The following is a 27,196-nucleotide window of genomic DNA, read 5'->3' as shown; positions in this document are numbered from 1 at the left end:
TCTTATTCAAGGTTGAATAAAATTTTTACCAGCTGCAGCACGCCTTTGTAATAGTGAAGAAGCATGAATTTGGACCAGTGTCTTAAGCATCCTCAGCATTACAGCATTTGATGTGCATAGTTGTGGAATTATGTTGTGTTTATTTTGTTGTTCATGTATTCTTTAAAAAAAAAAAAAGAAAAGAAAGAAAAGGCTCCATGACCAAGATTTACTGTTACTTCACACTTGGCATGGGTGTAATAAATCCCAACTAACTTAACATTGCAAGCTCTGAGTAAGACTTACCATCTAGATGCTACAGGAATGCACATTAGTTGTGTGTCTTTTAGAGAATCTTCTGAATATTCATTAATTAATTCATTCACTTTACATCCCAATCGCAGCCCTGACCTCTCCTCCCAGTCTTCCCCCCCCCATAGCCCTTTTCCTATTTTTCCCTTACCTTCTCCTCTGAGGAGGGGCCCTTGGTAACACCCTACCCTGGCATTGCAGGACTAGGGGCATACTCTCTCACTGAGGCCAGACAAGGCAGCCTAATTAGGGGAACAGGATTCACAGGCAGGCAACAGAGTCAGGGACAGCCACTGCTTTAGTTGTTGGGGGATCCACATGAAGACCAAGATGTACATCTGCTACATATGTGGGGGGGGGCACAGGGGAGGGGTAGGTCCAGCTCATGTATGCTCTTTGGTTGGTTCTTCAGTCTCTGGGAGCCCCCAAGTGTACAGGTTAGTTGAATCTATTGGTCTTGTAGTAGAGGATAGGAATCCCCTCCAGTTCCCCTAATTCTTCCTGAAACTCTTCTACAAAACTCCCTGAACACTGTCTAAGACTTAGCTGTGGGTTTCTGCATCTGTTTTGGTCAGCTAGTTGGTGGAACCTCTCAAAGTACAGTTATACTAGACACCTGTCTGCAAGCAGAAGAGAGTGTCAGTAGTGTCAGAGATTGGCACTTGCCAATAGGATGGGTATCAAGTTGGGCCAGTCATTAGTTGTCCATTTCCTCAGTCTCTGTCCCTGTACATCTTGTAGTCAGGACAAATTTAGAGTTGAAGGTTTGTCGTTTTGTCAGTGGGTTGGCATCCTTATCCCTCCACTGGGAGTCCTGCCTGGTTAAAGGAGGTGGCCTCTTCAGGCTCCATATTCCCCACTGCTAGGAATCTCAGCTAGTGTCACCCTCATAGACACCTTCGAGTCTCCCCCATCCCAGGTCTCTGGGCTGTCCTAGAGATGCTCACCCACCTTCAGCTGTCGCTGATTTCCATTCACTCACCAGGCTCTCTATACTCCTAATCCACCCTATCCCTACCCCACCCCTTTTTCCCTCTCCCTTACCTCTCCCACCCAGTTCACTTCCTCCATCCACTTCTGATGACTGTTTCCCATTCTAGTGAAATTATAGCATCCTCCCTTGGACCCCCTTGTTATTTGGCTTCTTTAGTTCTGTGGAATTTAGCATGAGTACCCTGTACTTTATGGCTAATATCCACTTATCATTGAGTATCTGCATGTCCTTTTGGGAATGGCTTATTCACTCAGGATGATATGCTCAAGTTCTATCAATTTGCCTGCAAAATTCATGATGCCCTTGTGTTTAATAGCTGAGTAGTGCTGGATTGTGTAAATGTATCACATTTTCTTTCTAGAATGTGCCTGCCTAGACCTGTAGTGACTTTATGTATTGGTACCAAGGGTGCCCTTCTCAAAGGAGAAGAGGGGAGAGATATGGAAGAGGGGCTATGTGAGGGAGGGACTAGGCGGAAGGGGGCTGCAATCGGAATGTGATGTTAATAAATTATTAGCCATTATATAAATAAACTTAGAACCATTTCTTTTTCTGGTTGAGGGACCTCTGAGTTGTTTCCAATTTCTGACTATCAAATAAAACTGCTATTAACATAGTTGAGCAAGTGTCATTGTGTATGGTGTGACCTCTTGCCTAGGAGTGGATTTTAAGGTAGAACTATTCCCAACTTTCTGAGAAACCACCTAATTGATTTCCAGAGTGATTGAACAAGTTTGCATTCCCACCAGCAATGGAGGAGTGTTTGCGAACTTGGCTTGTCTCTGTTTCTTGTGTGGTCCACTGACATCAGAGAACTGTTGACAGGATTGAGCAAGCCAATGCATTTTAAAACCCTGAACAGAGTGGCTGTAATTTAGTAATCTCTAAGTGATTGTCATCTAGCATTGATCTTATCCTTGGTTGCTTGTGCTTAATGTCACACAGTATTCGATCTTTGCCACTGAAATTCTTAGGAGCTACCAAAATTGCTAATAGTATTGAGTCCTATTATAGTCTATGAAACCAGAAGTGCAAATTTTAAAATGAAAGTTTGTAGCCACATGTTTACCATTCTAAAGGCAGTGGGACCTGGGAGAATGAAGGTTAAAGATGAGATACATTTAAGTCTCATGCAACAGCCAATTTTATTCAAAGCCTCAGATAATTTATGCCCTAAGGATTAAGAATAACTCTCAGTCACAAGGACAAGCCTTATGTGGCAAAAACAGTTTTCCATATAAGCATATAAGTAAATAACAATAGTGACTATAATCTGATGTGAATTCACTTTTATCTGCTATCTTTGGGAGAAGCCCAAAACATAATCTAAGAACAATTATTCCATGTTATTGAAGAAACTGAGGCCACAAAACTCTTGGTTTTTATTTTGTTTGTTTGTTTGTTTGTTTGTTTTTGCTTTGTTTTGTTTTGTTTCTTTAAGCACTTAAAATTTCCTTCACATGATTCCATTCTTAGTGTTTGGACAGCCACAAAATCTAATTTTGTGTCATTTATTTCAGAATTTTATCATGTATTTTAGGGAATATAGTAACTTTTGTCTTCTTGTCCTTTATATTTACAGGTTGTGTAAATCCACATGGGGTCACTGTTCTATATACAATAAGAATCCACCTTTAGGATTTTCTTTTAGAAAATTGTATATGCAGCTAGATGAGGGAAGCCTCACCTTTAATGCCAACCCAGAGGAGGTAAGTGGAGAACAGGGTTATCTGCCTCAGGTGAACTTGTATGATCTTGCTTCAATCTTCTAATAGTGTAACCTTGAGGGAAAATTTAAAGTAACTAAGCATGCCTTTCCAGTCTCTGAAAGACCAAGCTCCTGGTTACTGTTATATGGCCCAATCTCTGTTGTTTGCCTTTCCTGGTCATACTCCAAGCTGTCTATCTGCTAACACTGTGTGGCAGTATTCTTGAGATTTACACAGTACTTTACTGGTCTGATGTATATTACCAGGGAATATAAACTTTTGTTAATTAGAGCATTCATATAATACGTTCATCAAATTATATCTGCAGCATTGGTTTCCCATTACTGTACTTAGTAGTGAAGTACTTGTTTTAGAGATAATCCCAGGAAACACCATCCTAGTGTCCATGACCTTAGGTGGCAAGATGGCTCAGGAGATAAAGAGCTTGCTTTCAAGTCTGGCAGCCTGAGTTCAATCCCCAGAAACCATATAAAGTGAAAGGAGAAAACAGATCCTACAAAATTGCCTTCCAACTTAAATACTACATGTATTGTGGCACAAACACATACATGTATATTAATGTGATAATAAATGTTTATTAAAAACATAATTCCATGTTTCCTAAAATCTCTTCTTGATTATCCTGTTTAATGGTTTTGTAATATTTAAAAGTGATCAAAATGTGAAGAAAAAATTTCCTTCAACTTTTTCTATTCTTATTTTAATGTATCTTGAAAAAATAAGAATTTTAGAAATGCTTACACATCTACTGGACTTACACCTTCAAATCCAAATGGAAATGATATTACTTGGGAGTTTATGGAAACATTAACTGAACTACTCTAATAGTTTTTAATGTTACTAATCATTGTTTAAGCTGGAGAGAGAGTTCAATAATTAACCAAGCACTGGCTGTTCTTCTAGAGGTCCTGAGTTTAACTTCCACCAACCACATGGTGGCTCACAACCATCTCTAATGTGATCTGATGCCATTTTGCTGATGCCCTCTTCTGTCATGCAGGCATACATGGAGATAGAGCGAGTACTCATATACATAAAATACATAATAAATAAATATCATAAAAAGGGAAAAAATTGTTTAAGCTATGCACAGTCAAGTTCTAAAATTATCTTAATTTTGTTATAAGTAGGAAAGTGTTTCTCCAGTTTTTAATTTTAAGCTTAAATCTAATCTATCATTCTTATAATTATGAATGAAATACCACAGTGACAGTACATTTTAAAATAAATTGATCTTCACTTACTGTGAATACTTTTCTTGTCAAATTTTTCTTGCATACTTATAAAGCTAAAAGTCATTTTTAAACATACACTTTATCATTTAGTCTTATCATTATAAATATAACAAATGATTCATTATAAAACCTGCTATAATATTCACATTCAGATATACTAATTCTCTTTTCCTTTTTTTCTTACTAATGACTTAAAGTAGGTGAAATTCTAATGCTTTTTCTAGTTGCTGTTGTTACTTTGGGTTTTTTGAGACAGTGTCTTATATAGCTCAGGTTTGTCTTGAATTTACTGTATATTTCAGGCTGACCTTAAACTTCTGATCCTCCTGCATTAGTTTCCTAAATGCTGAGATAGTGTGCCACCATGCCCAAGAAACCCATGAAAATGGGATGATTTATTAAAGGCCAGCATTCAAACTATATATTTGAAGCCATTATAATGTAAAAAGCCACTTTTTAGACTATAGTGACAGTAAGGAATTACCATATATTAGAGTTTATTGGTTATCTCTTTATTGTAATTTTCCAACTGAATAGTAGAATATCGTTGCTTTTCACAGTATCTTCTGTGTAAACAGATAACATAAGCATGTCACCTTCAGGTCTTGTAAATTCACTGTGGCAAATGTGCAGAAATTTCACTGTAGTTTTTCATAGACTGGATTAGTTTCAGAGTCTTCCTTATGTTAATTATAATTACTTTACTGGTTGCTCATTAGAACAGCTCGTATGTGTGAGCTGTCAAATGTTTTGCTTTGGTCTGCTTAGCAATTGCGTGAAGATTGCTGGAGAAGAACTAAGGCCAACTAGTGTGGTATATTGCTCCAGGATTTGTAAATCAGGAGAGACAGCTTTTGTAAGTCCCCACCTTATTATGCCTAGTTTGTGAAGTCTCATTGGCTTCTATCACAAATTATACGGATGCTAAATCAAAGTGTCATCTTTAATTCCTATGTCTTGCAAATGTTCCATTGTAAGCAAAGTGTAACTTGTTAAGTACCAAGTTGTACAATGTCAGAAAAGTGAGATATTGCTGGTACTAACGCTGGTAAGTAGTTGTTTCTTCCTAAATGTCTTGCAGTTTTAAAAACAAATTATAAAGACATGCTTTCTATGAACAGAAAGAAAAACTTTTCTGCCCTCATACATTAGGATATGGGCTAGATAGCTTTAAATGTCTAAATTGGAACAATTAGACACAAAAGTATGTTCTGTGTTTGCAGATGTATACATTTCACCATAGAGTTTTGTTAGTAACTCCTAGAATGTTTTGCGGGAAGGCAGAAAAAAGGAAGTACTTGAGTCCATTTGTAATGTGATTAGATTTTAAATTGTTATTTCAAATATTTGCTAAGCAAGGGAATTTAAGTTATCAAAATAAAATGTTAGGTTGCCAGGTTCCTTTTCCATCCCACCTTTCATTGGTATTGAGAGTTGGCTGTATTTCTGTTCTTCACACAAGCCTGGTTTAGAGTAGCTTAGAATGTTCCTGAATAAACTAATCCACTGTTCTGAAAGGGACAGAGACACAGAGCTGAGCCATTCCAAGTGTCTCTTGTTCTAGACTCTGATTCTATGTTATTGTGAGTATCAGGACTTTCCCAGGTATTATGTATAGCAAAAATAAAATTTTATCTTTACTAAAATATATTTATAGTACAAATAGGCCACCCCCAAAAAGGCATTTAATGTATTTGGAAATCATTTTAATGACTCTATCCTAATTTTCATTACAAATACAAAATCAATTTGTTTATTACTTACAAAGTGAATCAAAGTCACATAAAACCAAGTTATCAGAAAGATATTCTCCTGGAGAACTTGGCAATATAAGTATAATCAGCCAGATCATGGGAATGGAATGCTAGAGGCAGAGTATTTTCTGGAGATTTATTTTTCCCCCACTCACTAGAGCACTGTCATCAGACATATTTTTCTGGGGTTCATCCACGTAAGCAGTAAATTATTGTTAATAATATGTTCAATATAAGTGGTGTTTATTGCAGCTGCTTGAGATAAGTAACACATATTTGTTGATTATTATAAAAAGTGTATTTTTCCATGATTTCTACTTTTGTACGTAAGATTTTTTTATAGCAAATATCATTAAAATGTAAAAATAAGAATACTTACAGCCACAGGGAACAAGATTCTCCAAAGGACACCGTCATGTCATGGATATGGGTAACCAAACTCCATAGCAACTGCTGGCAGTGGCTCGTGGGGTGGGGGAGAACATCTGCACAATTTGGTACGATTATCCAGCACGCTGTTGTGATCTGCATGACATTGTGATCTCAGCTGTATGTAATGTCTTGATCTTGTGCATGAGCTTGTGTACTGTGTGACAGTGACCACATTCTAGTAAAGGAATGTGATGAATATTCTCTGTTTACACTAAGTTGTACTTTTCCCTGCATGTACAAGTTCAGTGTGTCAATTCTAGTCTGCTAGGAGTTGTGATAAATTGTACTTTTCATCCACCTTGCTTAGAACATTTTTTGGGCATTGTTATTTTTAAATTTAGAGTCTTAAAAACTCATAGTAGGCATAGTGTAATATAGACTTGTTTTCAACTCTAAGTATGTTGTAAATAGTCTTTACAATATAAAAGTATGCATTAGCTATATAAGCAAATTTCCCCTACATTCATACCAAATACCTAATTCATACACCTTTATGCATTTCACTAATTGGATCTTGGATAAAAATCTATTATGAAATTATATTTGTTTGACCTATTTTACATGGAAATGAATTAAGTAGATAAATAATTTATTGTTAAAACAGCATATTTTTTTTGGCTATTTAACCAGGAAATGTATAAGTTCATCCATTATAGGAGCAATTTTAAGAAGGTGCTCACCTTACTGTTAGAGATTTGACTGAGTTTTTTATGTATAGCCTGAAAATGGTTATTATCTACTTCATAGCATAAGGACAGTAACATAAATATCTTAAACTTTTACTCCTAAGGATAGATAACCTCATTTGGTTTTGTCAGAACAAACAGAAGGGTATTCTCAATTACATAATAAGGAAGACATTTTCAAAAGCCTATAATTCATGATGCACATAGGGAATATTCAACAACTACACTTAGTGTGAAACATTATCCAAGCTTATTTGATACAACAGTATTTGGTTTTGTTAAGGAACATTCCAAAAAACATACTTAGAAATACACTTATAAATTTAAGACTGACTGAGATGTCATTCTATTCATTTGCAGCTATCTGATAAAACTCTGTTGGTTTATAATTGTTTGAAATTTAACATGCCTTCTCTATAATGGAATCTCTATACCTACAATTACTTGTTTTCTTTTCCATTTTCTGATAGTATTTCCTATTTAAAACCAACAGCTTTGTTGTGTCTTGACAGAGAGAGATAATTTTCATATTTTGTGTTTTAATTTGTTAATGAAAGTGTTACTTTAGAAAATAAACCCCTAGAGCAATATTCAATATTGCTGTAGACTGATACAAATGTCCCTGAAAAGTAATTTTATATTATTAACTACTTGTTATTAAATCTTTGATATTTTATTCTCTATATGAGCTATATAAAATCTGAATATCTCCTCTATTTCCAATGAAGACTTATAGGCCATATAGGGAGGTTTTTTTGTTTTTGTTTTTGTTTTTGTTTTCTGGAGAATGCTCTACATTTTGAGATTAATTCTAGTTCCACCAAGCTAGAGAATTTTACTTTTTTTTTTAATAGAAAACTGTCTCAGGAATAACTGGATATTGTAGATAGTTGAGAATAAGCCCTATTGACAGGAAGATGTATGTACCTTGAATAGTCTTTTATAGCCTACAGATACAGAAATGTGAATTTCTAATTCTTATCTAGTATATAAACTGAAGCTTATCTTGGAATGATTAAGTCAATCGGTGGCTGTAAGTGTTTCTCAGACAGTGCCTCATTTTATGAACGAGTACCTGCAATATGTATCAAGGATATGGCTTCAAGGAACAGCTAAGCTGACAGTAACTTAAATCATATGTATTTCTTTGCATAAAGCATTTGAGGAAGACGTCTCATAGTGATACACTGATTTCATCCTTGACGGTCTGTAGACATTGACTGAAAGAGCTGTCATATCTCTCTCCCTTCCTCCCTCCCTCCCTCCCTCCCTCCCTCCCTCCCTCCCTCTCTCCCTTCATCCGTCCTTCCTTCCTTCCTTTCTTCCTTTCTCTTTCCTTCCTTGAAAATAGATTATTCTCTTAAACAATGCATCCCAACCAGTTTTCCCACCTCTACTCCTCCACCTCCTCCAGATCTACCTCCCCCGCATTTCTTCATCAGAAGAAAGCAGGCCTCCAAGAAACAATATCCAAATAGGACAAAACAAGATACAATAAGACAAGGCAAAAAGCTGTCACAGCAAGGCTGGACAAGGCAACCCAACAGGAGGAAAAGAGTCTAAAGAGTAAGCAAAAACGTCAGAGTCAGACCCACACTCAGGGTTAGGAGTCCAGCAAAAATGTCAAGCTCACAGCCTGACAGAGACCAAAGCAGGTTCAGTGTTTGCTGCTTCAGTCTGTAAGCCCCTGTGAGCCCTGCTTAGTTGATTCTCTTGGTGTCCTTCATCCCCTGTGACTCCTACAGTCTTTCCTCCATCTCTTCCAGGAGGTTCCCCAAGCTTTGAGGGGAGGGACCTGAAGAAGACTTCTAGTTTAAACTTTTCTGTTTGCATAATGTCTGGCTGTGGGTCAGTGTACCCACTCTCATCTGCTGCTGGAGGAAGCCTCTCTGATGACAACTGTATAAGACACCAGTCTATTAGTGTAATTAGTTTATCAGTAGTTCATTAGGAATTGTTTGTTTGTTTGCCAGTTGTGTTTGGTTCTATTCTAGGTCTCCATGCCATCTAGTTTCCAGTTCCTTGCCATCCAGGCAGCATAGGGCATGGGCTCCCTCTTGAGGCATGGGCCTCAAATTAAACCAAAGATTGGTTGGCCATCATTGCCCCAGCACATTATACATGTTGTAACCAATTAGCAGACTAAAAGTATTAACTTGCCTGGGAAAGTCTAGTTGAGCTGTATTTAGGTTGGGGATTTATCTAATTTTTAACTAGCTCATTTTAATCCAATTAAACTCTCACATCAAAAATAAAGATAAATTTGTACTGTTCTACCTATCCAAATTGCTTGTATCCAGTACCAGTGTCCCTCCAGAATCAAACCCTTGCAAGTGATCACTTATTAAAGTGTTATTAGGGGTGCTTACCCAAAGACCGAGTCCCCGTTACCTGCTTCTAGCCTCTTACTTAGCAGAGTATCTGAATTACGGGCCTAAACTGTCCGTGAAATCCTTTCTATTCCTTTTCCTATTGACCCAGAAGTGTTTATGTAATTTAGTCTTGTGAATTACATCAGCAGAATTATACTGAAGGATTTGTAAAACTTGTTTCTAAACCTAAGTATGAGAAATGTGGGGACTGCCTTTTTTGTGATGAGAATATTGTATGTATATATGAATGTATGTTTATGTAGTATGTATGTATGCAGTATGTATGTATGTATGTATGTATGTATGTATGTATGTATGTATATCTAGTCTGGTTTATAGGTGATTTAAAGTTAGTTAAGAAACTAACTCTGTCCGGCCTGCTAAGTCAATTTTATTATCTATCAGGTTTTCCCTCTTCGTCCTCTCTCCTAGAGTTATTGCAGCACATGGTTTGCATGCACGTTGTAGAGTCAAAGTAAACCTTTCTCAGAGAAATGGATTTCCCACAATTGGTTCAAAGAGCAGCTGATGCACTTTCCACTTGTTTCCTTTATTATCTATGTTAAATGCTAATTTACTGTCCCATTGTGAAATCATCATAAATAAAAATTAAGTGAAATTATTGGGCAGTATGTTGCTAGACAGTATATATGAGCGGGTCTTTTTCTTCATTTAATGTATGCTTTTATTACCAATTTAGATTAATATACTTAGAAATCTTATTATTTTGGTTATCTTAAGTTCATTTCAAAGAAAATTATATTTTTCTAATTTCTTTTAGCATATTTTCTCTGACTAGGTTTCCTATAACTTGATATAAGTATAGTTTCAAATCCTTGATATCACTTTCTGGATTTAATACATAAGATTATTATGCCTCTCTTACCTCTTTAATTTATTAGTTGATGCTCCCAACATGGCTGCTGTATCAGAAATGTAAATGACATTTTTTCCCTCAGATTCAATCTTCAAGCATAAGGTTTCTGTGAACTTAGTCGTGGCTTTAGAAGTATGGGAAATCATAAGTATAACACTAGCTTTATGTTTCAACAAATTGACCAAAGTGTAAATTTATCCATTAGATTATTTACTGTTTTCTTCTTTCATCATAAAACTTTTAGGGTTACCTTCTTCAGAATTAAGATCCTAAGGCTGAACCATTCTAGGCCAGTCATTATTGCACAGTGATTTGGAACAGTGCTCTATCCTCTAAGAAGTAAATTTGAGGTGTTTCCACACGTCCAGAGGGAGGTCTTACTAAGTATCTTGATGTCATGAGTCATGTCATTTTGATATTGAGTCATTAGCCTCTGTGTTGTATTTGCCTTCATGGAATAGGTAGTTAGATACTAGTGACAGTATGATGATTAAATAAATAAGACAAGTCAAATAGTCAGTGTTTCTAACTGCTCAGTAGGTATGTGTTTTCCAGGTACAGCTACTGGAACTTACAATTTGAAGAACCAGACTCTGCTTCAGACCTTGAAGTTCCTCTCAAACCTTTAGGTTCTAGCAAATAACTCTTTGCAGCTTGAGTAGTAGTTCTTTATAATGTGTGCATTGGTCAGACCAGGATCCTCACACTTTGGTGAGACTTTTTGCCTTTAGTGTATTATCTGGCAAGTATTCACAGTAACATGCTGTGTTGATGAATATATTCCTCTACTGCTGTACTCTTAACACTTTTTAAAAATTTGATAATTATTTTTAAAGATGTTTCAAAGCTCCTAAGTATATTTTAGATGTCCATGTGTCTAGAGATTATGACAAAGTTACAATTTTGTTTTCAAAGTATAGTATTTGTATATGATATTTCATGTGTTAACATCACTGCCTCGTTAGTTTGAATTATCATTAAGCACATCATAGCTAATTAAGCTTCTTTTGCCAGCCTAGAGCCTGGTTTAGGTAGAATGGGCTTTTCTTTTTTCTTTTTTCTTTTTTTTTTTAATTAACTTGAGTATTTCTTATATACATTTCGAGTGTTATTCCCTTTCCTGGTTTCCGGGCAAACATCTCCCTCCCCCCTCCCCTTCGTCATGGGTGTTCCCCTCCCCATCCTCACCCCCTTGTCGCCCTCCCCCAACAATCTAGTTCACTGGGGGTTCAGTCTTAGCAGGACCTAGGGCTTCCCCTTCCACTGGTGCTCTTACTAGGATATTCATTGCTACCTATGAGGTCAGAGTCCAGGGTCAGTCCATGTATAGTCTTTAGGTAGTGGCTTAGTCCCTGGAAGCTCTGGTTGCTTGGCATTGTTGTACATATGGGGTCTCGAGCCCCTTCAAGCTCTTCCAGTTCTTTCTCTGATTCCTTCAACGGGGGTCCTATTCTCAATTCAGTGGTTTGCTGCTGGCATTCGCCTCTGTGTTTGCTGTATTCTGGCTGTGTCTCTCGGGAGAGATCTACATCCCGCTCCTGTCGGCCTGCACTTCTTTGCTTCATCCATCTTGTCTTAATTGGATGGCTGTATATGTATGGGCCACATGTGGGGCCGGCTCTGAATGGGTGTTCCTTCTGTCTCTGTTTTAATCTTTGCCTCTCTCTTCCCTGCCAAGGGTATTCTTGTTCCCCTTTTAAAGAAGGAGTGAACCATTCACATTTTGATCATCCGTCTTGAGTTTCATTTGTTCTAGGCATCTAGGGTAATTCAAGCATTTGGGCTAATAGCCACTTATCAGTGAGTGCATACCATGTGTGTTTTTCTGTGATTGGGTTACCTCACTCAGGATGATATTTTCCAGTTCCGACCATTTGCCTACGAATTTCATAAGGTCATTGTTTTTGGTAGCTGAGTAATATTCCATTGTGTAGATGTACCACATTTTCTGTATCCATTCCTCTGTTGAAGGGCATCTGGGTTCTTTCCAGCTTCTGGCTATTATAAATAAGGCTGCGATGAACATAGTGGAGCACGTGTCTTTTTTATATGTTGGGGCATCTTTTGTGTATAAAGATATTTATATTAAAATATTTATATTATATTTATATTTATATTAAAATATTTGTGTATACCAAGAGAGGTATAGCTGGATCCTCAGGCAGTTCAATGTCCAATTTTCTGAGGAACCTCCAGACTGATTTCCAGAATGGTTGTACCAGTCTGCAATCCCACCAACAATGGAGGAGTGTTCCTCTTCCTCCGCATCCTCGCCAGCATCTGCTGTCACCTGAGTTTTTGATCTTAGCCATTCTCACTGGTGTGAGGTGAAATCTCAGGGTTGTTTTGATTTGCATTTCCCTTATGACTAAAGATGTTGAACATTTCTTTAGGTGTTTCTCAGCCATTCGGCATTCCTCAGCTGTGAATTCTTTGTTTAGCTCTGAACCCCATTTTTTAATAAGGTTATTTGTCTCCCTGCGGTCTTACTTCTTGAGTTCTTTGTATATTTTGGATATAAGCCCTCTATCTGTTGTAGGATTGGTAAAGATCTTTTCTCAATCTGTTGGTTGCTGTTTTGTCCTAATAACAGTGTCCTTTGCCTTACAGAAGCTTTGCAGTTTTATGAGATCCCATTTGTCGATTCTTGATCTTAGAGCATAAGCCATTGGTGTTTTGTTCAGGAAATTTTTTCCAGTGAGAATGGGCTTTTCTAAGAGTTTTACATCAACCAAGAGCAACCATTTCGGGGATGAAGTGCCCATGCAGTTGTTGGTGATACCTTGTGAAAGGCCATCATGCAGCCATCTTAGTCACAGGGGTGGCTCTGTGAGGAACTTTAGTAACTCACAGGAGGGAGGGGCTCATTTTCTCTTAGAAAGTATTTAAATTACTTATCAGGGCTTTCAGTTGTTTACAACTTAAATAATGAGGTTTAAGTTATTTGTCTAATGTCTAATGCTTTCTCTTTTTTGAAAAAAAGCAGAAAATCTGTTTTGTGTCTTAGCCTCCATTTCTCTAAGTTTCTTTGAAAAAAGTTTTTTTTCTATTTGCATTTTTATTTACTTTTATATGAGACTTCCTGTTGATGCATTCTAGCCACGAGGATCTCAGTATTCAGCCATTTCTCCATATCTTATATTTTTATGTAACCAAAAGTCCGTGGAAACAAAATACTGCCAATTTAAATAGTATCCATAAATAAAGTCGTTTCTTCCTGAATCCCACATTCAAGCATGAATTATCTGATTTTTATACACTGGGAATTAAATGTGCTGTTAGGATGATAAAATTTGCTTCAGTAACCATATTTAAAGGGATTAGTCATAGGATGTTTACACTGTCCACAACTGTCACTTCTCCACAGTGTGGATAGCATGTCTTCTGCTTTTACGAAGAAGAGATAACATTTGCAGCTCTTGAAGTACCCTTTCCTATTAGTTCCATACAGTATAGAACCTTCCAGTAAATGACCTCATTAGGAGTATTTCCATAAGAGGAAAGCTGGCAACTCCTTAAAACAAACAACTACAGAGTCACAAAGGGTTCCTATCTCTAATCACGATTTGTGAAGAAAAGATTCCGTAACATAGACAGATGTAGGTTTGTTTGTACAAAGGTCAACTTTTCTGAATCATTCCCTGTTAGGAAATATGCTAAAGTGTCGCGTGCCCAATGTCCCGCCAGCAAGAACGACGCGCGGCAACAGGATTCTTCTGCGAGCAAGCCTTTACTGTGTTACAGCTCTTCTCAGTGTTACAGCTCTTCTCAGTGTTACAGCTCTTCTCAGTGTTACAGCTCTTCTCAGTGTTACAGCTCTTCTCAGTGTTACAGCTCTTCTGAACAGGGACCCCGAGCAGCAAAATCGCTCGGCTTATATAGACAGCAGTATGCTAATTATCTCTCAGGGATTGGTGGGGCTTGGATCACCCCACTACTTGTCCTCCAGGGATTGGCGGAGAATGAATCACCTCATTAGCATACTAACGGTCAACTAACACCTGGTGAATAAACCGCACATGTGCAGTACCGCTGTTCACCACTAGAGGGAGCCCTAGCAAGGGGACAAGCCTGCACATGCGCAGTAAGTCGTTTATATCCAGACAAGGCTGGATGTCGGCGCCATCTTTGTTTCGCCGCGCCGCTCTCTACACTAAAGCACTACATTTTGAGATGGCCCATGTGGGTTGTCCTTACAAACACACATTACTGCTGAATTACAATCTGAAGGTCTCTAAGCATGTGAGAAGGCTTTGCATACATAAAGAAGAGAGAAAATATTATAAAATACATAACAAGATGAAATAGCAAGATAAAAACTGTTTGAAATTTCTCATTATAAATCTTGTGCATTTGTTTCACCACAAATGAAAAAGTAAGTTTTTTTCATTGGCAAATAGACATCTTCAGATAAGTCATTGTTAATTATTCATGCTTTGCTGTTTTTATTTTCTTTTTTTCTCCTTGGCTAGATAAGGAAGGTAAGATTTCATGCTTACTTTAGCATTCTGCAGTGCTTTAGGAAAGAAACTGGGAGCAAGAAAGGATGCTGTGCCTGTTCTCCGCCTGAGTCCGCCTGAGCAGACAGACTGTAACTGCTCATACAGGTCACACCCAGGAAGGGGACTTGGAAAATAAACTGTACTTCTTAATATACTTCTTAAGAGTGCATTACTCTACGTGTCATACAGGTCACTTCTTAGAGTGCATTACTCTACGTGTCATACAGCTCATACAGGTCACACCCAGGAAGGGGACTTGAAAAATAAATTGTACCTCTTAATATACTTCTTAGAGTGCATTACTCTACATGCTGTAGCACGTTCAAATTTCCTGTTTCATTGTGATTCAAATACGTGAAAACTAATGTGAAAAAAATTAGAAATGCAGATTGAATTATTTTGTGTTATAATTCTTTTGCTAAAATGTAAGAGGTATACTTCTGAAAGCCTTCAAATTTACTGTAAAAGCAGAAATCAACTAATATGAGCTTTGATTTTGCATTCTAGTACCCTGCCCGGTCCAACAGTGCACAGCAGTGTGCCTCTGGCAGGTCTTTTGTCTTTCCCTGCTCTTGCCATCTGCTTTGCTCCTGGCTTCCTTTCTCTGTCAAGTTTCCTTTATCTTCTGGCATACATAGTTCAAAATTATCTCTAAAGAATAGACCCTTTTTTTCTTTCTCATAATTAATTTTTCCTTCCTCTCCACCATGTCCTAATATTTCCAGGTGATTGTGCCTTCCTCAGTTTCCCCATCTTGAGCTCACTCCTTATTGTAGTCGATTTGAACTTGACTAAGTCTATGGAGAGACTTCTGGAAAATCACTACTTTCTTTTTTCCCAGTTGGATGCCCTGTTTACCCATTAATCTCCTGGAACCATCTAAAAGACCTGCTGTGTTTCTGTTGGTCACTGTAATGACCATAAAAAGCTCTCTTAAGACTTTTTTTTTTTTTTTTATTAACTTGAGTATTTCTTATATACATTTCGAGTGTTATTCCCTTTCCCGGTTTCCGGGCAAACATCCCCTCCCCCCTCCCCTTCCTTATGGGTGTTCCCCTCCCAACCCTCCCCCCATTGCCGCCCTCCCCTCAACAGTCTAGTTCACTGGGGGTTCAGTCTTAGCAGGACCCAGGGCTTCCCCTTCCACTGGTGCTCTTACTAGGATATTCATTGCTACCTATGAGGTCAGAGTCCAGGGTCAGTCCATGTATAGTCTTTAGGTAGTGGCTTAGTCCCTGGAAGCTCTGGTTGCTTGGCATTGTTGTACATATGGGGTCTCGAGCCCCTTCAAGCTCTTCCAGTTCTTTCTCTGATTCCTTCAACGGGGGTCCTATTCTCAGTTCAGTGGTTTGCTGCTGGCATTCGCCTCTGTATTTGCTGTATTCTGGCTGTGTCTCTCAGGAGCAATCTACATCCGGCTCCTGTCAGTCTGCACTTCTTTGCTTCATCCATCTTGTCTAATTGGGTGGCTGTATATGTATGGGCCACATGTGGGGCAGGCTCTGAATGGGTGTTCCTTCAGTCTCTGTTTTAATCTTTGCCTCTCTCTTCCCTGCCAAGGGTATTCTTGTTCCCCTTTTAAAGAAGGAGTGAAGCATTCACATTTTGATCATCCCATCCGTCTTGAGTTTCATTTGTTCTAGGCATCTAGGGTAATTCAAGCATTTGGGCTAATAGCCACTTATCAGTGAGTGCATACCATGTGTGTTTTTCTGTGATTGGGTTAGCTTTTTTACTGCTTAGGAAACAGGCTCAGAAAGTTTAAGTAAATTGCTTGTTTTCACATCATCAGGTGGCAGCACTGTGATCAGAGCATAGAGTATGGTTTGGTGCCACTTCTGAAAATGGTGCTCTTGTAACTCCACTGAGGAACTGTTCCTTACTCGTTCAAGGTTTTGTTTTTCAGTTTGCTTTCGTTTGGGGTTTGTGTGTGAGGTGTTAATTTTCCTTTAAACTGGGGCTTACATTATAGTCTTAGCTAGCCTCACTGCATATCCAACTGCCTCAAGTCTCCTGCCTCAACCTCCTTGGTAGTGCGGTTCTAGGATAGACCACTACACTGGGCTGGCACTGACCTGTGTACATCCTTTTCTTATTACAACTCAGTCTCGGATCCCAAGACATTCCTCTGCCACCCCCCTTACCTGGAATATTGCTGTTCAAAGCCTTTGATATTTACCCATTCACTTTATTTTAAATCCTACTGGGGACAACCCTCATATGGTTAATTTTTAACATTTTTGTGCTTCTGCTCTTACTCTCTCCCCTCTCTATCCCTTCTCTACCCATTCCTGTCCAGTCCCCACTTTCTACAAGTTCATGACCAGCCTCAACTTCTTATTCCTCTCCCCTCTCCTTCCTTCCCCTCCCCTCCCCTCCTCTCCCTTTCCCTTCCCCCTCCTTTCTCTGTCTTTACTCCCTCCTCAACTCAACTCCCCATGCCCTAAATAAATTATTCCCTACTACAAAACTAAACAATCTTTTTGTAACTCTTGGAGAGTGTTATATATATTCACACTACCCGTTTTTATCACACTCACCCCATACTCCTACTCAGTCATACCCACATCCACCTCTGCTCCCTCCTAATTATGGGTCCACTTTTTATTTGAATTTTTTGTGTGTTTGTTTATGTGTATTGGTATTTTGCCTGCTTGTATGTTTACACATGATGTGTGGTTGGAGCCTAGAGAGGCCAGAAAAGGAAGCCAAATTCCCTGTTTCTGAAGCTAGAGTGTTATGAGCAGTCCTGTGGACCTTGGGAATCTGACGCCGGCCCTCCAGAAGAGCAACTCCTTCCTAAAGACTGAGCTATCTCTCCAGCTCTATACTTTTAGTCTATACTTTTTATTTAATTAAAATATAATTTCGTCATTACCCCCATGCTCCTCCCATGTACTCCCTCTCAAATTCTGGGCTCTTTTTTCTTTCCTCATCAACGTTACACACACACACACACACACACACACACACACACACACGCACCATTTTTTTCAGCTCTATCTTTTTAGTAGTTAATTACCTTTTAAGACTTTCTAGTTAATCCACCATTACATCAGTTAACTCCATGTGTGTGTTTATGAGTGTGTGGGGAGTACCTCTCCTATCCCTAGTCCCTCCCCTTTATCCTCTCTTATTTTGGAATCAAACCCAGGGTCCTGCACATAATGAACAAGAACTGGAGCACTGAGTTCCCCTGGCCTTAACACCCTCATCTGTTGGTTTGTTTTCAGGCAGGCTCTCACATGTGTGGCCTCAGACTCCGAACTCATTCTGTTTCCACTCCTTGAATTCCAGGATTACAAATATGTACTGCCACTCCTAGTTTTTGTTGTTTTTATGTGGTACTGGGTATGAAACATGAGTCACATCTCCAGCCCATCTCTTGTTTTGCCACATTATTTTTGAAGTCATTTTCCTCTTCATCAAGCCAGAAAATCGGTCGCCATTCACTTTTCATTGCCTTGTAGGCTGATGTTTAACAAACATTCATCAAGTGCATTCACCTCCGAACTTCATTTAAGTGACAGATAGAGTTCTAAGTTATATTTTACAATCTATTACTAACTACTTTGCTGTTTTGTACATGCTCAAACCAGGATAGCTGCCATAGCCAGTTACTTAATTTATAGTCTATTATTTCTCTTCATGGTATAGTGGTCTCTACAGGTTATGCATTTGAAGGTTCCCCAAAGCTTTTTGTGTATAGATAGTCCTGAAACTATGTATATATATGTATATATATATATATATGTATATATATGTGGTGTGTGTATAGACACATTATATATAATATATACACACATATATATTATTTCTATGCATATGTAACTATAAACTTTAACTCATCATAAAGAATAAGTATAATTACTAGAAAACTTACAACAATATATGGTAATAAATGTATTCTCTATATGATTTATGGTACTTCCACCTTTTCTTTGAAAGGAGTCAATGTGAGCTCCCTTTGCTAGCAATCACTGTTCTTGTGTTTCAGAGGCATTTCTAAGTAAAATGTTGGTCTATTGGTCCCCAGGGCCCCCAGCATGGAACTTGTGTCATATACAACAGGAACACAGATCAGATTAGGTGGGACTTAGAAACTTGTGACCTTACTCTATTCAAATGGTGACTAGCTTAAAATTTGGAAGTTTTGGGAAGGATTTCTGGATTAAGGTTGACTAAATAACAGTCCAGAAAGCAGATCCACACTAAGAAAGGACTGTTACATTGTCAAATCACACTGTAGAGCGTTGCTGCACTTCATTATGTAGCCTTCAGAGGTTCTCACGTACATGTGGCTAGAACATAAAACTCAGCACTACTCTAAATTCAGTTTTAGACTTACTCTCAAGTTCAAGATCCTTCCCTCTTTCCCTGAATAGAGCCCATTTGTGTTTCTTGTATTGCCTTTGCTCTCATGAGACAGACAGTAAAAATGGTGTTCTTCAGCGTGCTTTTCTTCAAAGCTATTGAGACTTTTCACTCCCTCAAATCTTATCCATGTGTCCTAGTTCTTAGTAATTATTTCTGGTGTTGGAGTGTACAATGCTTATTTTACATGCTCACTTATTTATTCAACCATCTTAAATTATTAATTTGTGCTATGGATATATTCTAGTTATTTATATATCTGTCTCATCACAACAAATACATTAAATTTTCTTTGGATAAAATACTTGTCTTCCACTACTCAGTGTCTGTTACTCAATACTGTATCTATTTAAATCTTTAAGGTCATGCTTATAGAGAGATATATAAATATGTGCATGTGTCTGTTTTATAAAGTAGTCCCTAGGTGTTCATTATTATATCTAACTATGAAACCTAAATGGATATTTTCTTAAAGTTCTCTAAGTCTTTGGGGTTGGTCAGATGACTCCAGTGAGCCAAGGTGCTGAGCCCATCAATGGCCTTCCAGACCTCCTCTAAAATCCTTGTGTGAATATTTCTTTAAACCAAACCTTAAGCAATACATTTTTAAACTGGGTAGTGGTGCACACACCTTTAATCTCAGCACTTTGAAGGCAGAGGCAGGCAGATCTCTTGAGTTCAAGGTCAGCCTGGTCTACAAAGTGAGTTCTAGGACAGCCAGGGCTACACACAGAGAGAAACCCTGTCTTGAAAAACTAAACAAAAATAAAACCAAAAATTATTTTAATATGAACATTATGAGTAAATATTAGGCATGATGCTGTTTTTTCTATTGTAAATGATGTATGCCTCATGGTAACTGTCTTTAGAAATACTTCTGAGGCCTATCTCCTTTGACAGAACATTTCAACTGCTGAGCTCACCTTTGTGACTAGAGTCACTTCACAAGACCAGAACCACTGTGCTCTAGTGCCATTACCTAATAAACACGTTTGAGAATTTCCACAAGTGAAGATGAGCAGTTACCCTGATCACAACAACTTAAGTAATTCTAAAAGTTGAACAGAATAGTATTCAAATTAGGAATTAAATTTAAATAAGCAATGAAATTAAATTGTAGAAAATTTGAAAACTGAAGTTTATTTTAGAAAAGCAAAAAAAAAAAAAAGTCAAACAGATGACAGAGTTTGAGCAACTAAGCTCTAGTTGCAAGCTTGTGCTTTCTTACATGATGCTAATTGAACTGACACTAGTGCTTGCTGACTATTCCTCCTATCCTTAGAAGGCTAACCCTCCTGCTTCAGAGAAATCCGAGTCTTGAAACGGGCATGTGCCTTTTTTCCTCATAAAAACAATAAAGTTGGCTTATTTCAGATCATTTTCCCAGTTTTCTGAATTGTCTGTGTGCTCACTTCTTTGCATTTAATTAATTTAGAGAACTTACGTTAGATTAGATGTATAAGATTTCCAAACATGTTCCATAAAAAGGAAATGACCAACAGTGTATTATTATTAAATATCTTTTATGATACTTAATGATCCACATATTAAGGTTACTGTGTAACTAAATAACATCAAATGATGTTGAAATGGTACCATCATGTATCTATAGAATTATGAATTTTTTTGTGTAATTTTAACAGGGAGACCAGAACTAATTTAATACCTTTTACCTGGTAATTGGTATATAAATAAAGTATTATAAATAAGTATTATAATGTATAATCAACATCCCCTTGCCTTTGAGTCCCTCCAGTTAAACTTAAGCACTGGACATAATTGTGAAGTTTTACCGTTGTTCTGTAGAGGCATTTGGGAAGCAGACACGACTCACAGTTTGCACATGAATGAGCATACAGTCCACTCTCAGTCATTCCGACAGAGGAGGGAGGGGAGCGAGCACTGACCGTAGTCTAGTCCCTGCCCCTCCAGCAGTGCCAGGAGAGCCTCACTCCCAAAAAGACTTTCTACCTTGACCTGGCACAGCATGTAGCCGCTGTTTCTCAGAGTTGATGGAACACAGCATGAAGGGGCAGGAAAGCCTCATGCTGTCACAGTTTGCTCTTCCAGTTGATGCCCTAGCATCGCCTTTATAGTATCACACCTCACGTGAAAGGTTGATAATGTTGCTGTTGACATTCTGATGGCTCCTAAAATCAGCTTTATATAAAAAATCTTATCTTCAAATTGCAACATGCAGCTAATTAGAACCTTTCAAAAGCATTACCTCATAGAACCAAATTGCTTTTTAAACTTTTTAATACAAAATTTTAATGAGGAAGTTTTTATCTTTGAGTCTTTCACAAAAATTCTTAACTTTTTAAGATTCTAATGTGCACAATATTTCTGAGTACAGTGTGTTTGTAAAGTGGAGAAATGCTGAAGGAATTTATGTGCGAAAGCAGTATGTTGCATGTACATTGTATGTTCTAGTCTGCCAGTTAGCTGCAAACATTGTTACTATCCAGACGTGCACATTCATTGGAATGCATGTATCTGGAACTACAAGTTGAAATAAACACACCTGCCTTTTATTTCAATAACTGCACATTCAAACGGACCTGAGATTTATTTGAATGTGAGAGAACATTGCTTTCAGCATTTGGATTTTTTTGTTGTTGATGTTTTGTTGTTGTTGACCAAAGTCAAAATAGACACAGATGTAAGGGTAATGCTTCTCTGGACAACTCTGCATGCAGAGAAAAGGAAATTCAAAGACAAAACCAATCAAAAACAACAGAAGTTGTGTTATCTTTTCTGCTTTTTCACAGTGCTATTTTAACCAGATGTTTACAAAATACAGTGATGTTTAAAGGCAGTGTAGGAAACTGTGATTCAACGTGGAGTTTGGCCTAAGTCCTGGAACTACAATAATGTAATTATCTTTGTTTCCAGAACTAAGTTGTTAAGTGTTTCATTTGGAGAATCTAATTATTTTTCTCAAAAAGCTATTCTCCTAAAATGTATACCACAGTGTTTTATGAGCTTTAAAAAAAATGCTCTCTCTTAGAAAAGGGAAATATTTGTTGCAAAGCTCATTTTTATAGTCTACGTCATGGCTTGACCACATCCCCATCAGGATTAGTCCATATTTCTGTACACTTGGTTTATCCTGTCATGAGGCAGAAAATACGAAGTCTGAATCCTAACTTTGAATTTCCTCCTCTTCATTGCATGGAAATTATCAACTACATCCTAGTTTTAGATCAGGCTTCAGCTTGTTTTTTGCATGTTAGAGCTGTAAACACTCTAGTAATACTAGAAAGAACCCACAGCTGTGGCTCTGCAGTTGCCTGATTACTAAAGTTCTAAGTCAAAGCCGACCATGCTTATGTAGACTTGTCTTTCTGTCTTAGGGAGTGAGCTACTTTATGTCCAAGGGTATCCTAGATGATTCGCCAAAGGAAATAGCAAAATTTATCTTCTGTACCAGAACACTAAATTGGAAAAAACTGAGAATCTATCTTGATGAAAGGTAAAGCAAAAATTAATTTTTATCAGAAATGAGTTAAGTAATATATGTGTTAAATTTATTTTAAAAGCTATAATACATAGAATAATCTAGTTGCAAAATTGAGTAAAAATATAAAATAAAAATTATTGTTGATTTGACTTTTTTGTTTAACATGTTGCTAAAAGATTGCCATTATAAAAAAAAAAGTATATATAAACAGCTGTACTGACAGCACTCAGAAGCAGAGGCAGAGGTTCTCAAATCTGTGGCCAGCCAGAACTGGAGAGTGAGACACTGTGATAGCCCAACATCCTGGGATAGCAACTAAAAACAGACATCTAGGTAGAAGTTGCAGCCCTGACTTTTTCTTAATAGTTAGTCATGAGCTAAGTGTTTAGGTAACCAGAAGTTCTAAGTCCTGTAACTGTCCATTTGAAAATTCTATTGTAAAGACAAATCGTAAACTTCAAAACATAAGGAGTATAAGGATGTGCATGTAGTTGCATAATGTTGCAGAGAGCGATTATGTGAAGTCTGCAAATTCTGCAAAAGTGAACCGGGAGAGATGCTTCACCGTTAAGAATACTTGTTGCTCTGCAGAGGATCTGGGTATAGTTCCTAGCATCCACATGGCAGCTCACAACTCCAGTGCCAGATCATTCGTTCTCTTCTCTCCTCGGTGGGCACTGTATACACAGAGTGCACAGACAAACAGGCATACAGACAAAATACCCATACACCTTTTTAAGTCTAGAAAGGTGACAGTTAGTATGCAATCATGCAGGTATAGAAGATGGATCAGATGGCATTTTCATCAGAGAGTTACTCACCTGTGCCCTTACATTCTTGTTAATTGCATACAAAAATTCTCAGAGGAGCACTTACACCAGTATTCTGGTCATGAAGGAAGTCTCCTATAGAAGGTATTGTCCTTAACTACTTTGTCTTTAAATGCTAAGGACTTAGAGACTGGTTCCTCTTTGTAGATCTTTCTGTAAATATTTAGCTTTGCTGACCTTATGCTCTCTGTTGCATTTGCTTATAACTCTGCCATTTGTGTGGTGTAAGCAAACACAGGCCAACTATAAACAAAACAGTATGACCCCGTTCCATCAAATCTATTTACACATACAAGCAGTAGGTCAGAGTTTGCCCACTGGCAGTATTTGCCTAGCCTTGCTCTAAGTGATTGCTCAAATAATCATATACTCAAGTTTGACTTCAGTAACAGTTGAAGAATGTTGTTACAGAGAGTCACACTTCATATTACATGCAATAGGTCAAAATATATAACATACATATGTTTATATATCTATAATGTTTATATAATTATAGACAAATATATATCCATAGAATTTTTATTTATTGTGCCCATATGTTCAGATGGTAAGTAACCACTCAAAAGAATGATGGGAATCCATTTCCAAACACAGATTATTTACAATAAACTATCAGGAAGGAAGAGCAGGCTGTAAGACAGTGTATAGTATATAGATACATGGGTAGCTCTACCTCTGAAATGTGCTTGGAGCAATAGAGGAAGATCCATTACTGTTTAGAGGGCACCAGCTCTAGGGCTCTTTGGACTTAGAGAGCACTTGGAAAAAATAGCAGGGAGGTTGGTTGTCTGTATAACTCAGACTAGCCTTGGACTCATTATCCTCCTGCCTCAACTTCATGAGTGTCACCACAGCAGCTGAGCAGCACTTTCAATACTTCAAATCTTATGTTCTTCATAGAACTCTGTATTTTACTTTATCATGCTTTATTTTAGCCTATTCGAGAAGTTCAAAATAGCTTGGTTTAAAGGGTAAGGATAAAGTATACTGATAAGAGTAATCAATAATGAAGTTCTTTATATGGATATGAAATATTATGCTTTTTATTTCTTTTAAAACACTAACTATAGCTGTACCTTTTTCTTTCTCTTTAGGAGAGATGTCTTGGATGACCTTGTAACCTTGCATAATTTTAGGAATCAGTTTTTGCCAAATGCATTGCGAGAATTTTTTCGTCACATTCATGCTCCTGAGGAACGTGGGGAGTACCTTGAAACTCTTATAACAAAGTTCTCACATAGGTTCTGTGCTTGCAATCCTGACCTAATGCGAGAACTTGGCCTTAGTCCAGGTAAGAATAGCTCGGTGGGTGTGAGTGTGAGTGTGTGTGTGTGTGTGTGTGTGTGTGTGTGTGTGTGTGTGTGTGTGTGTGTATCTACAAATTCTAATTACTTGTTGAACTGTTGCAACAGTGACTGCATAAATGGAACACTCAGAAGGACATGCACTTACTCCTTTGCACATGAAACGCGTAGCTTTATGAGGAAAGTTGGATTCATGTTATTACTTGTTATTTTTGCCAGTGACTGTAAAGGTTATATTGAAGCTTTTAATAATATGTTTCCATTAAAATTTATTATTAATACAATTAGTTTTCACCATGTAGATACTTATGTATGCTGTGATCTCTAATAAATGTATGTTCATTTTATAAATTTACTTGTATCTTTGTACTAAGAAGTGTGCTTATTAACCAAAGATTACAAAACACTTACTTGTTTATGTGATATTTGCTGATCATGCTTCATAAGATATAATACCTGACTTAGCTCTCTTAAGACTGCAAGATTCTAAGATGTAAATAGTGTAGTACTGCAAATGTTACAATAGTTGCTACTGCTGTAATATTAAGCACCAAGTATTGCCCTGTGACTCTATGAAAAAAAGAAAATTACTTTGTTGCATGCACTCAGTCAGATCAATGTTTTCCATAAAGGTCTATTTTTAAAGTTAAAGTGCAGATTGCACCCACCTTTAAAGGCATATTGCTCCATTAAGAATAGTAATTTCACAATCTGAAAGATTATTTTCATTCTATTTTTAGTGCCAAGGTAATATATTTCATGGCATTAGGAATGCTTTCAAGTTAAATTAGCTTTTTGTAAAAAGCATTCTTCGGAAATAAACATGTTGACTTTTTTTTAACAGGCAAGATAAGGCCATTGGTGGAGCTCATTTAGTCGTAATTGGACAGAAATGTCTCTTTCGAATGGGAAGAAAAGCCTAGGCCCACAGGGTGGATTGCCACCCTGTATGATCTATTGAGATTTTGAACCTTCGTCTCCTTAGCTCCTGTGGGTATTTTGAGCTAACTAATACTGATGTGTTTTCTTTGCCTTCCAGATGCTGTCTATGTACTGTGCTACTCTTTGATTCTACTTTCCATTGACCTCACTAGTCCTCATGTGAAGAATAAAATGTCAAAGAGAGAGTTTATTCGAAATACCCGCCGAGCTGCTCAGAACATTAGTGAAGATTTTGTAGGACACCTTTATGACAACATCTACCTTATTGGCCATGTGGCTGCATAAAAGCACAATTGTTCGAACTTCAACTTTTTACTCCAGACTAAGGCTACCCAGGGACAGACTTAGTGGCAGCAGGGTTGCATCAGCACTGGTCACTCCAGTCCAGCCTCTGTGTAAAATCCAGCTTGACTGCACCCCCTCTTTTTGTTTAACTGTTTTCTAGTTTAGAAATCTCAGAACTAACTAATTTTGCAGAACTTTTCTTAATTTTGCTCATCATGTTTGCACAAAACAGCCACTGTATAACACAACATTAGAGAATGTTAAACTGACATATACTCTATAAATGGAGTGTTTGTGCATTAGATTTGTCTGGAAACTATCCATTTTCATCCTTTTAAAAATACCATGTAATGTATGCATATTTAACTGAAGAGATTTATAATCATAATTATTTTATTGTAAAGATTTTAACTAAAGGTTTTCCTTTTCTCTGGAACTGAGTTTGGAAATTTATTTGACTCTGATCTAAGAATATTGTTGGCTTTGTCAAAGTTAGACCTGACCCTACAAACCATACCAGCTTCCCATTTCTCTGAACTTGGAAAAGAGTGTTGATTTGTTACTATATTAATATACTATGCAAAACTGGCCTTATTTGTATAACATATCATTTGGTTCATTTTGAAAACTTCTGGGTTAATAAAGTTTCAGTATATCATTTAAACATTGAGAATATAAAAATGTGTCAGAATTTAGAAGTCACATTTATAAGCAGAATAAAATATGATTAGAACTTGAGGAAATATTTACTTCCTTGTTTCAAATACTCAGTCTTATCTATTTTCCTAATCTTGATCTCTCTTCACAGTTAACTAATAATATGATACTGTGCTGTGAATCACATTATACATTCCATTCTTCAAATATTTATTAAGGGCTTTCCCTGAGCTCTGTACTATACTACATTACAGTAGTGATATCTGGACATGAGTTCTGCATTCAGAGATGGCACATGCCTGTGTGATAAGAGGAAGACTGCTGAATTTACTTTATCTAGTTGTCATTTTTGATGCATGATGCATTGATCTCACACACACACAGACAGACACACACAAACACACACACTTTTCTATAGATGTCTCTGTTACCTCCTGAAATTTCCCTCCCTCTCTACCTCCTCACTTT

The 27,196-nt window shown here is 37.4% G+C and overlaps 1 protein-coding gene across 7 annotated transcripts in view; it reads left to right on the top strand.

The window, feature by feature from the left end:
• The window catches only part of Fbxo8 (F-box protein 8), a 45,839-nt gene extending 19,104 nt beyond the window's left edge, over positions 1–26,735 (top strand). For 2 of the 7 annotated variants that reach the window (XM_063275408.1, XM_063275409.1), the window contains 4 exons: positions 2,868–2,994; positions 22,604–22,722; positions 24,635–24,831; positions 25,884–26,735. In XM_063275408.1, coding sequence (XP_063131478.1) covers positions 2,868–2,994; positions 22,604–22,722; positions 24,635–24,831; positions 25,884–26,071 — 631 coding nt within the window. In that variant the 3' untranslated portion in view covers positions 26,072–26,735. Of the gene's footprint in view, positions 1–2,867; positions 2,995–6,383; positions 6,502–22,603; positions 22,723–24,634; positions 24,832–25,883 lie in introns of those variants that run through there. The other 5 variants (NM_001012050.1, XM_039094500.2, XM_063275411.1 and 2 more) reach the window with 5 other exon arrangements.
• The last annotated feature ends 461 nt before the right edge of the window (positions 26,736–27,196 follow it).

The sequence above is a fragment of the Rattus norvegicus genome, chromosome 16, assembly GCF_036323735.1.
Source record: "Rattus norvegicus strain BN/NHsdMcwi chromosome 16, GRCr8, whole genome shotgun sequence".
In the NCBI taxonomy this organism is placed as follows: Eukaryota; Metazoa; Chordata; class Mammalia; order Rodentia; family Muridae; genus Rattus; species Rattus norvegicus.
The sequence above is the reverse complement of the archived record's forward strand: the minus strand, read 5'-3'. Positions and strand labels throughout refer to the sequence as shown.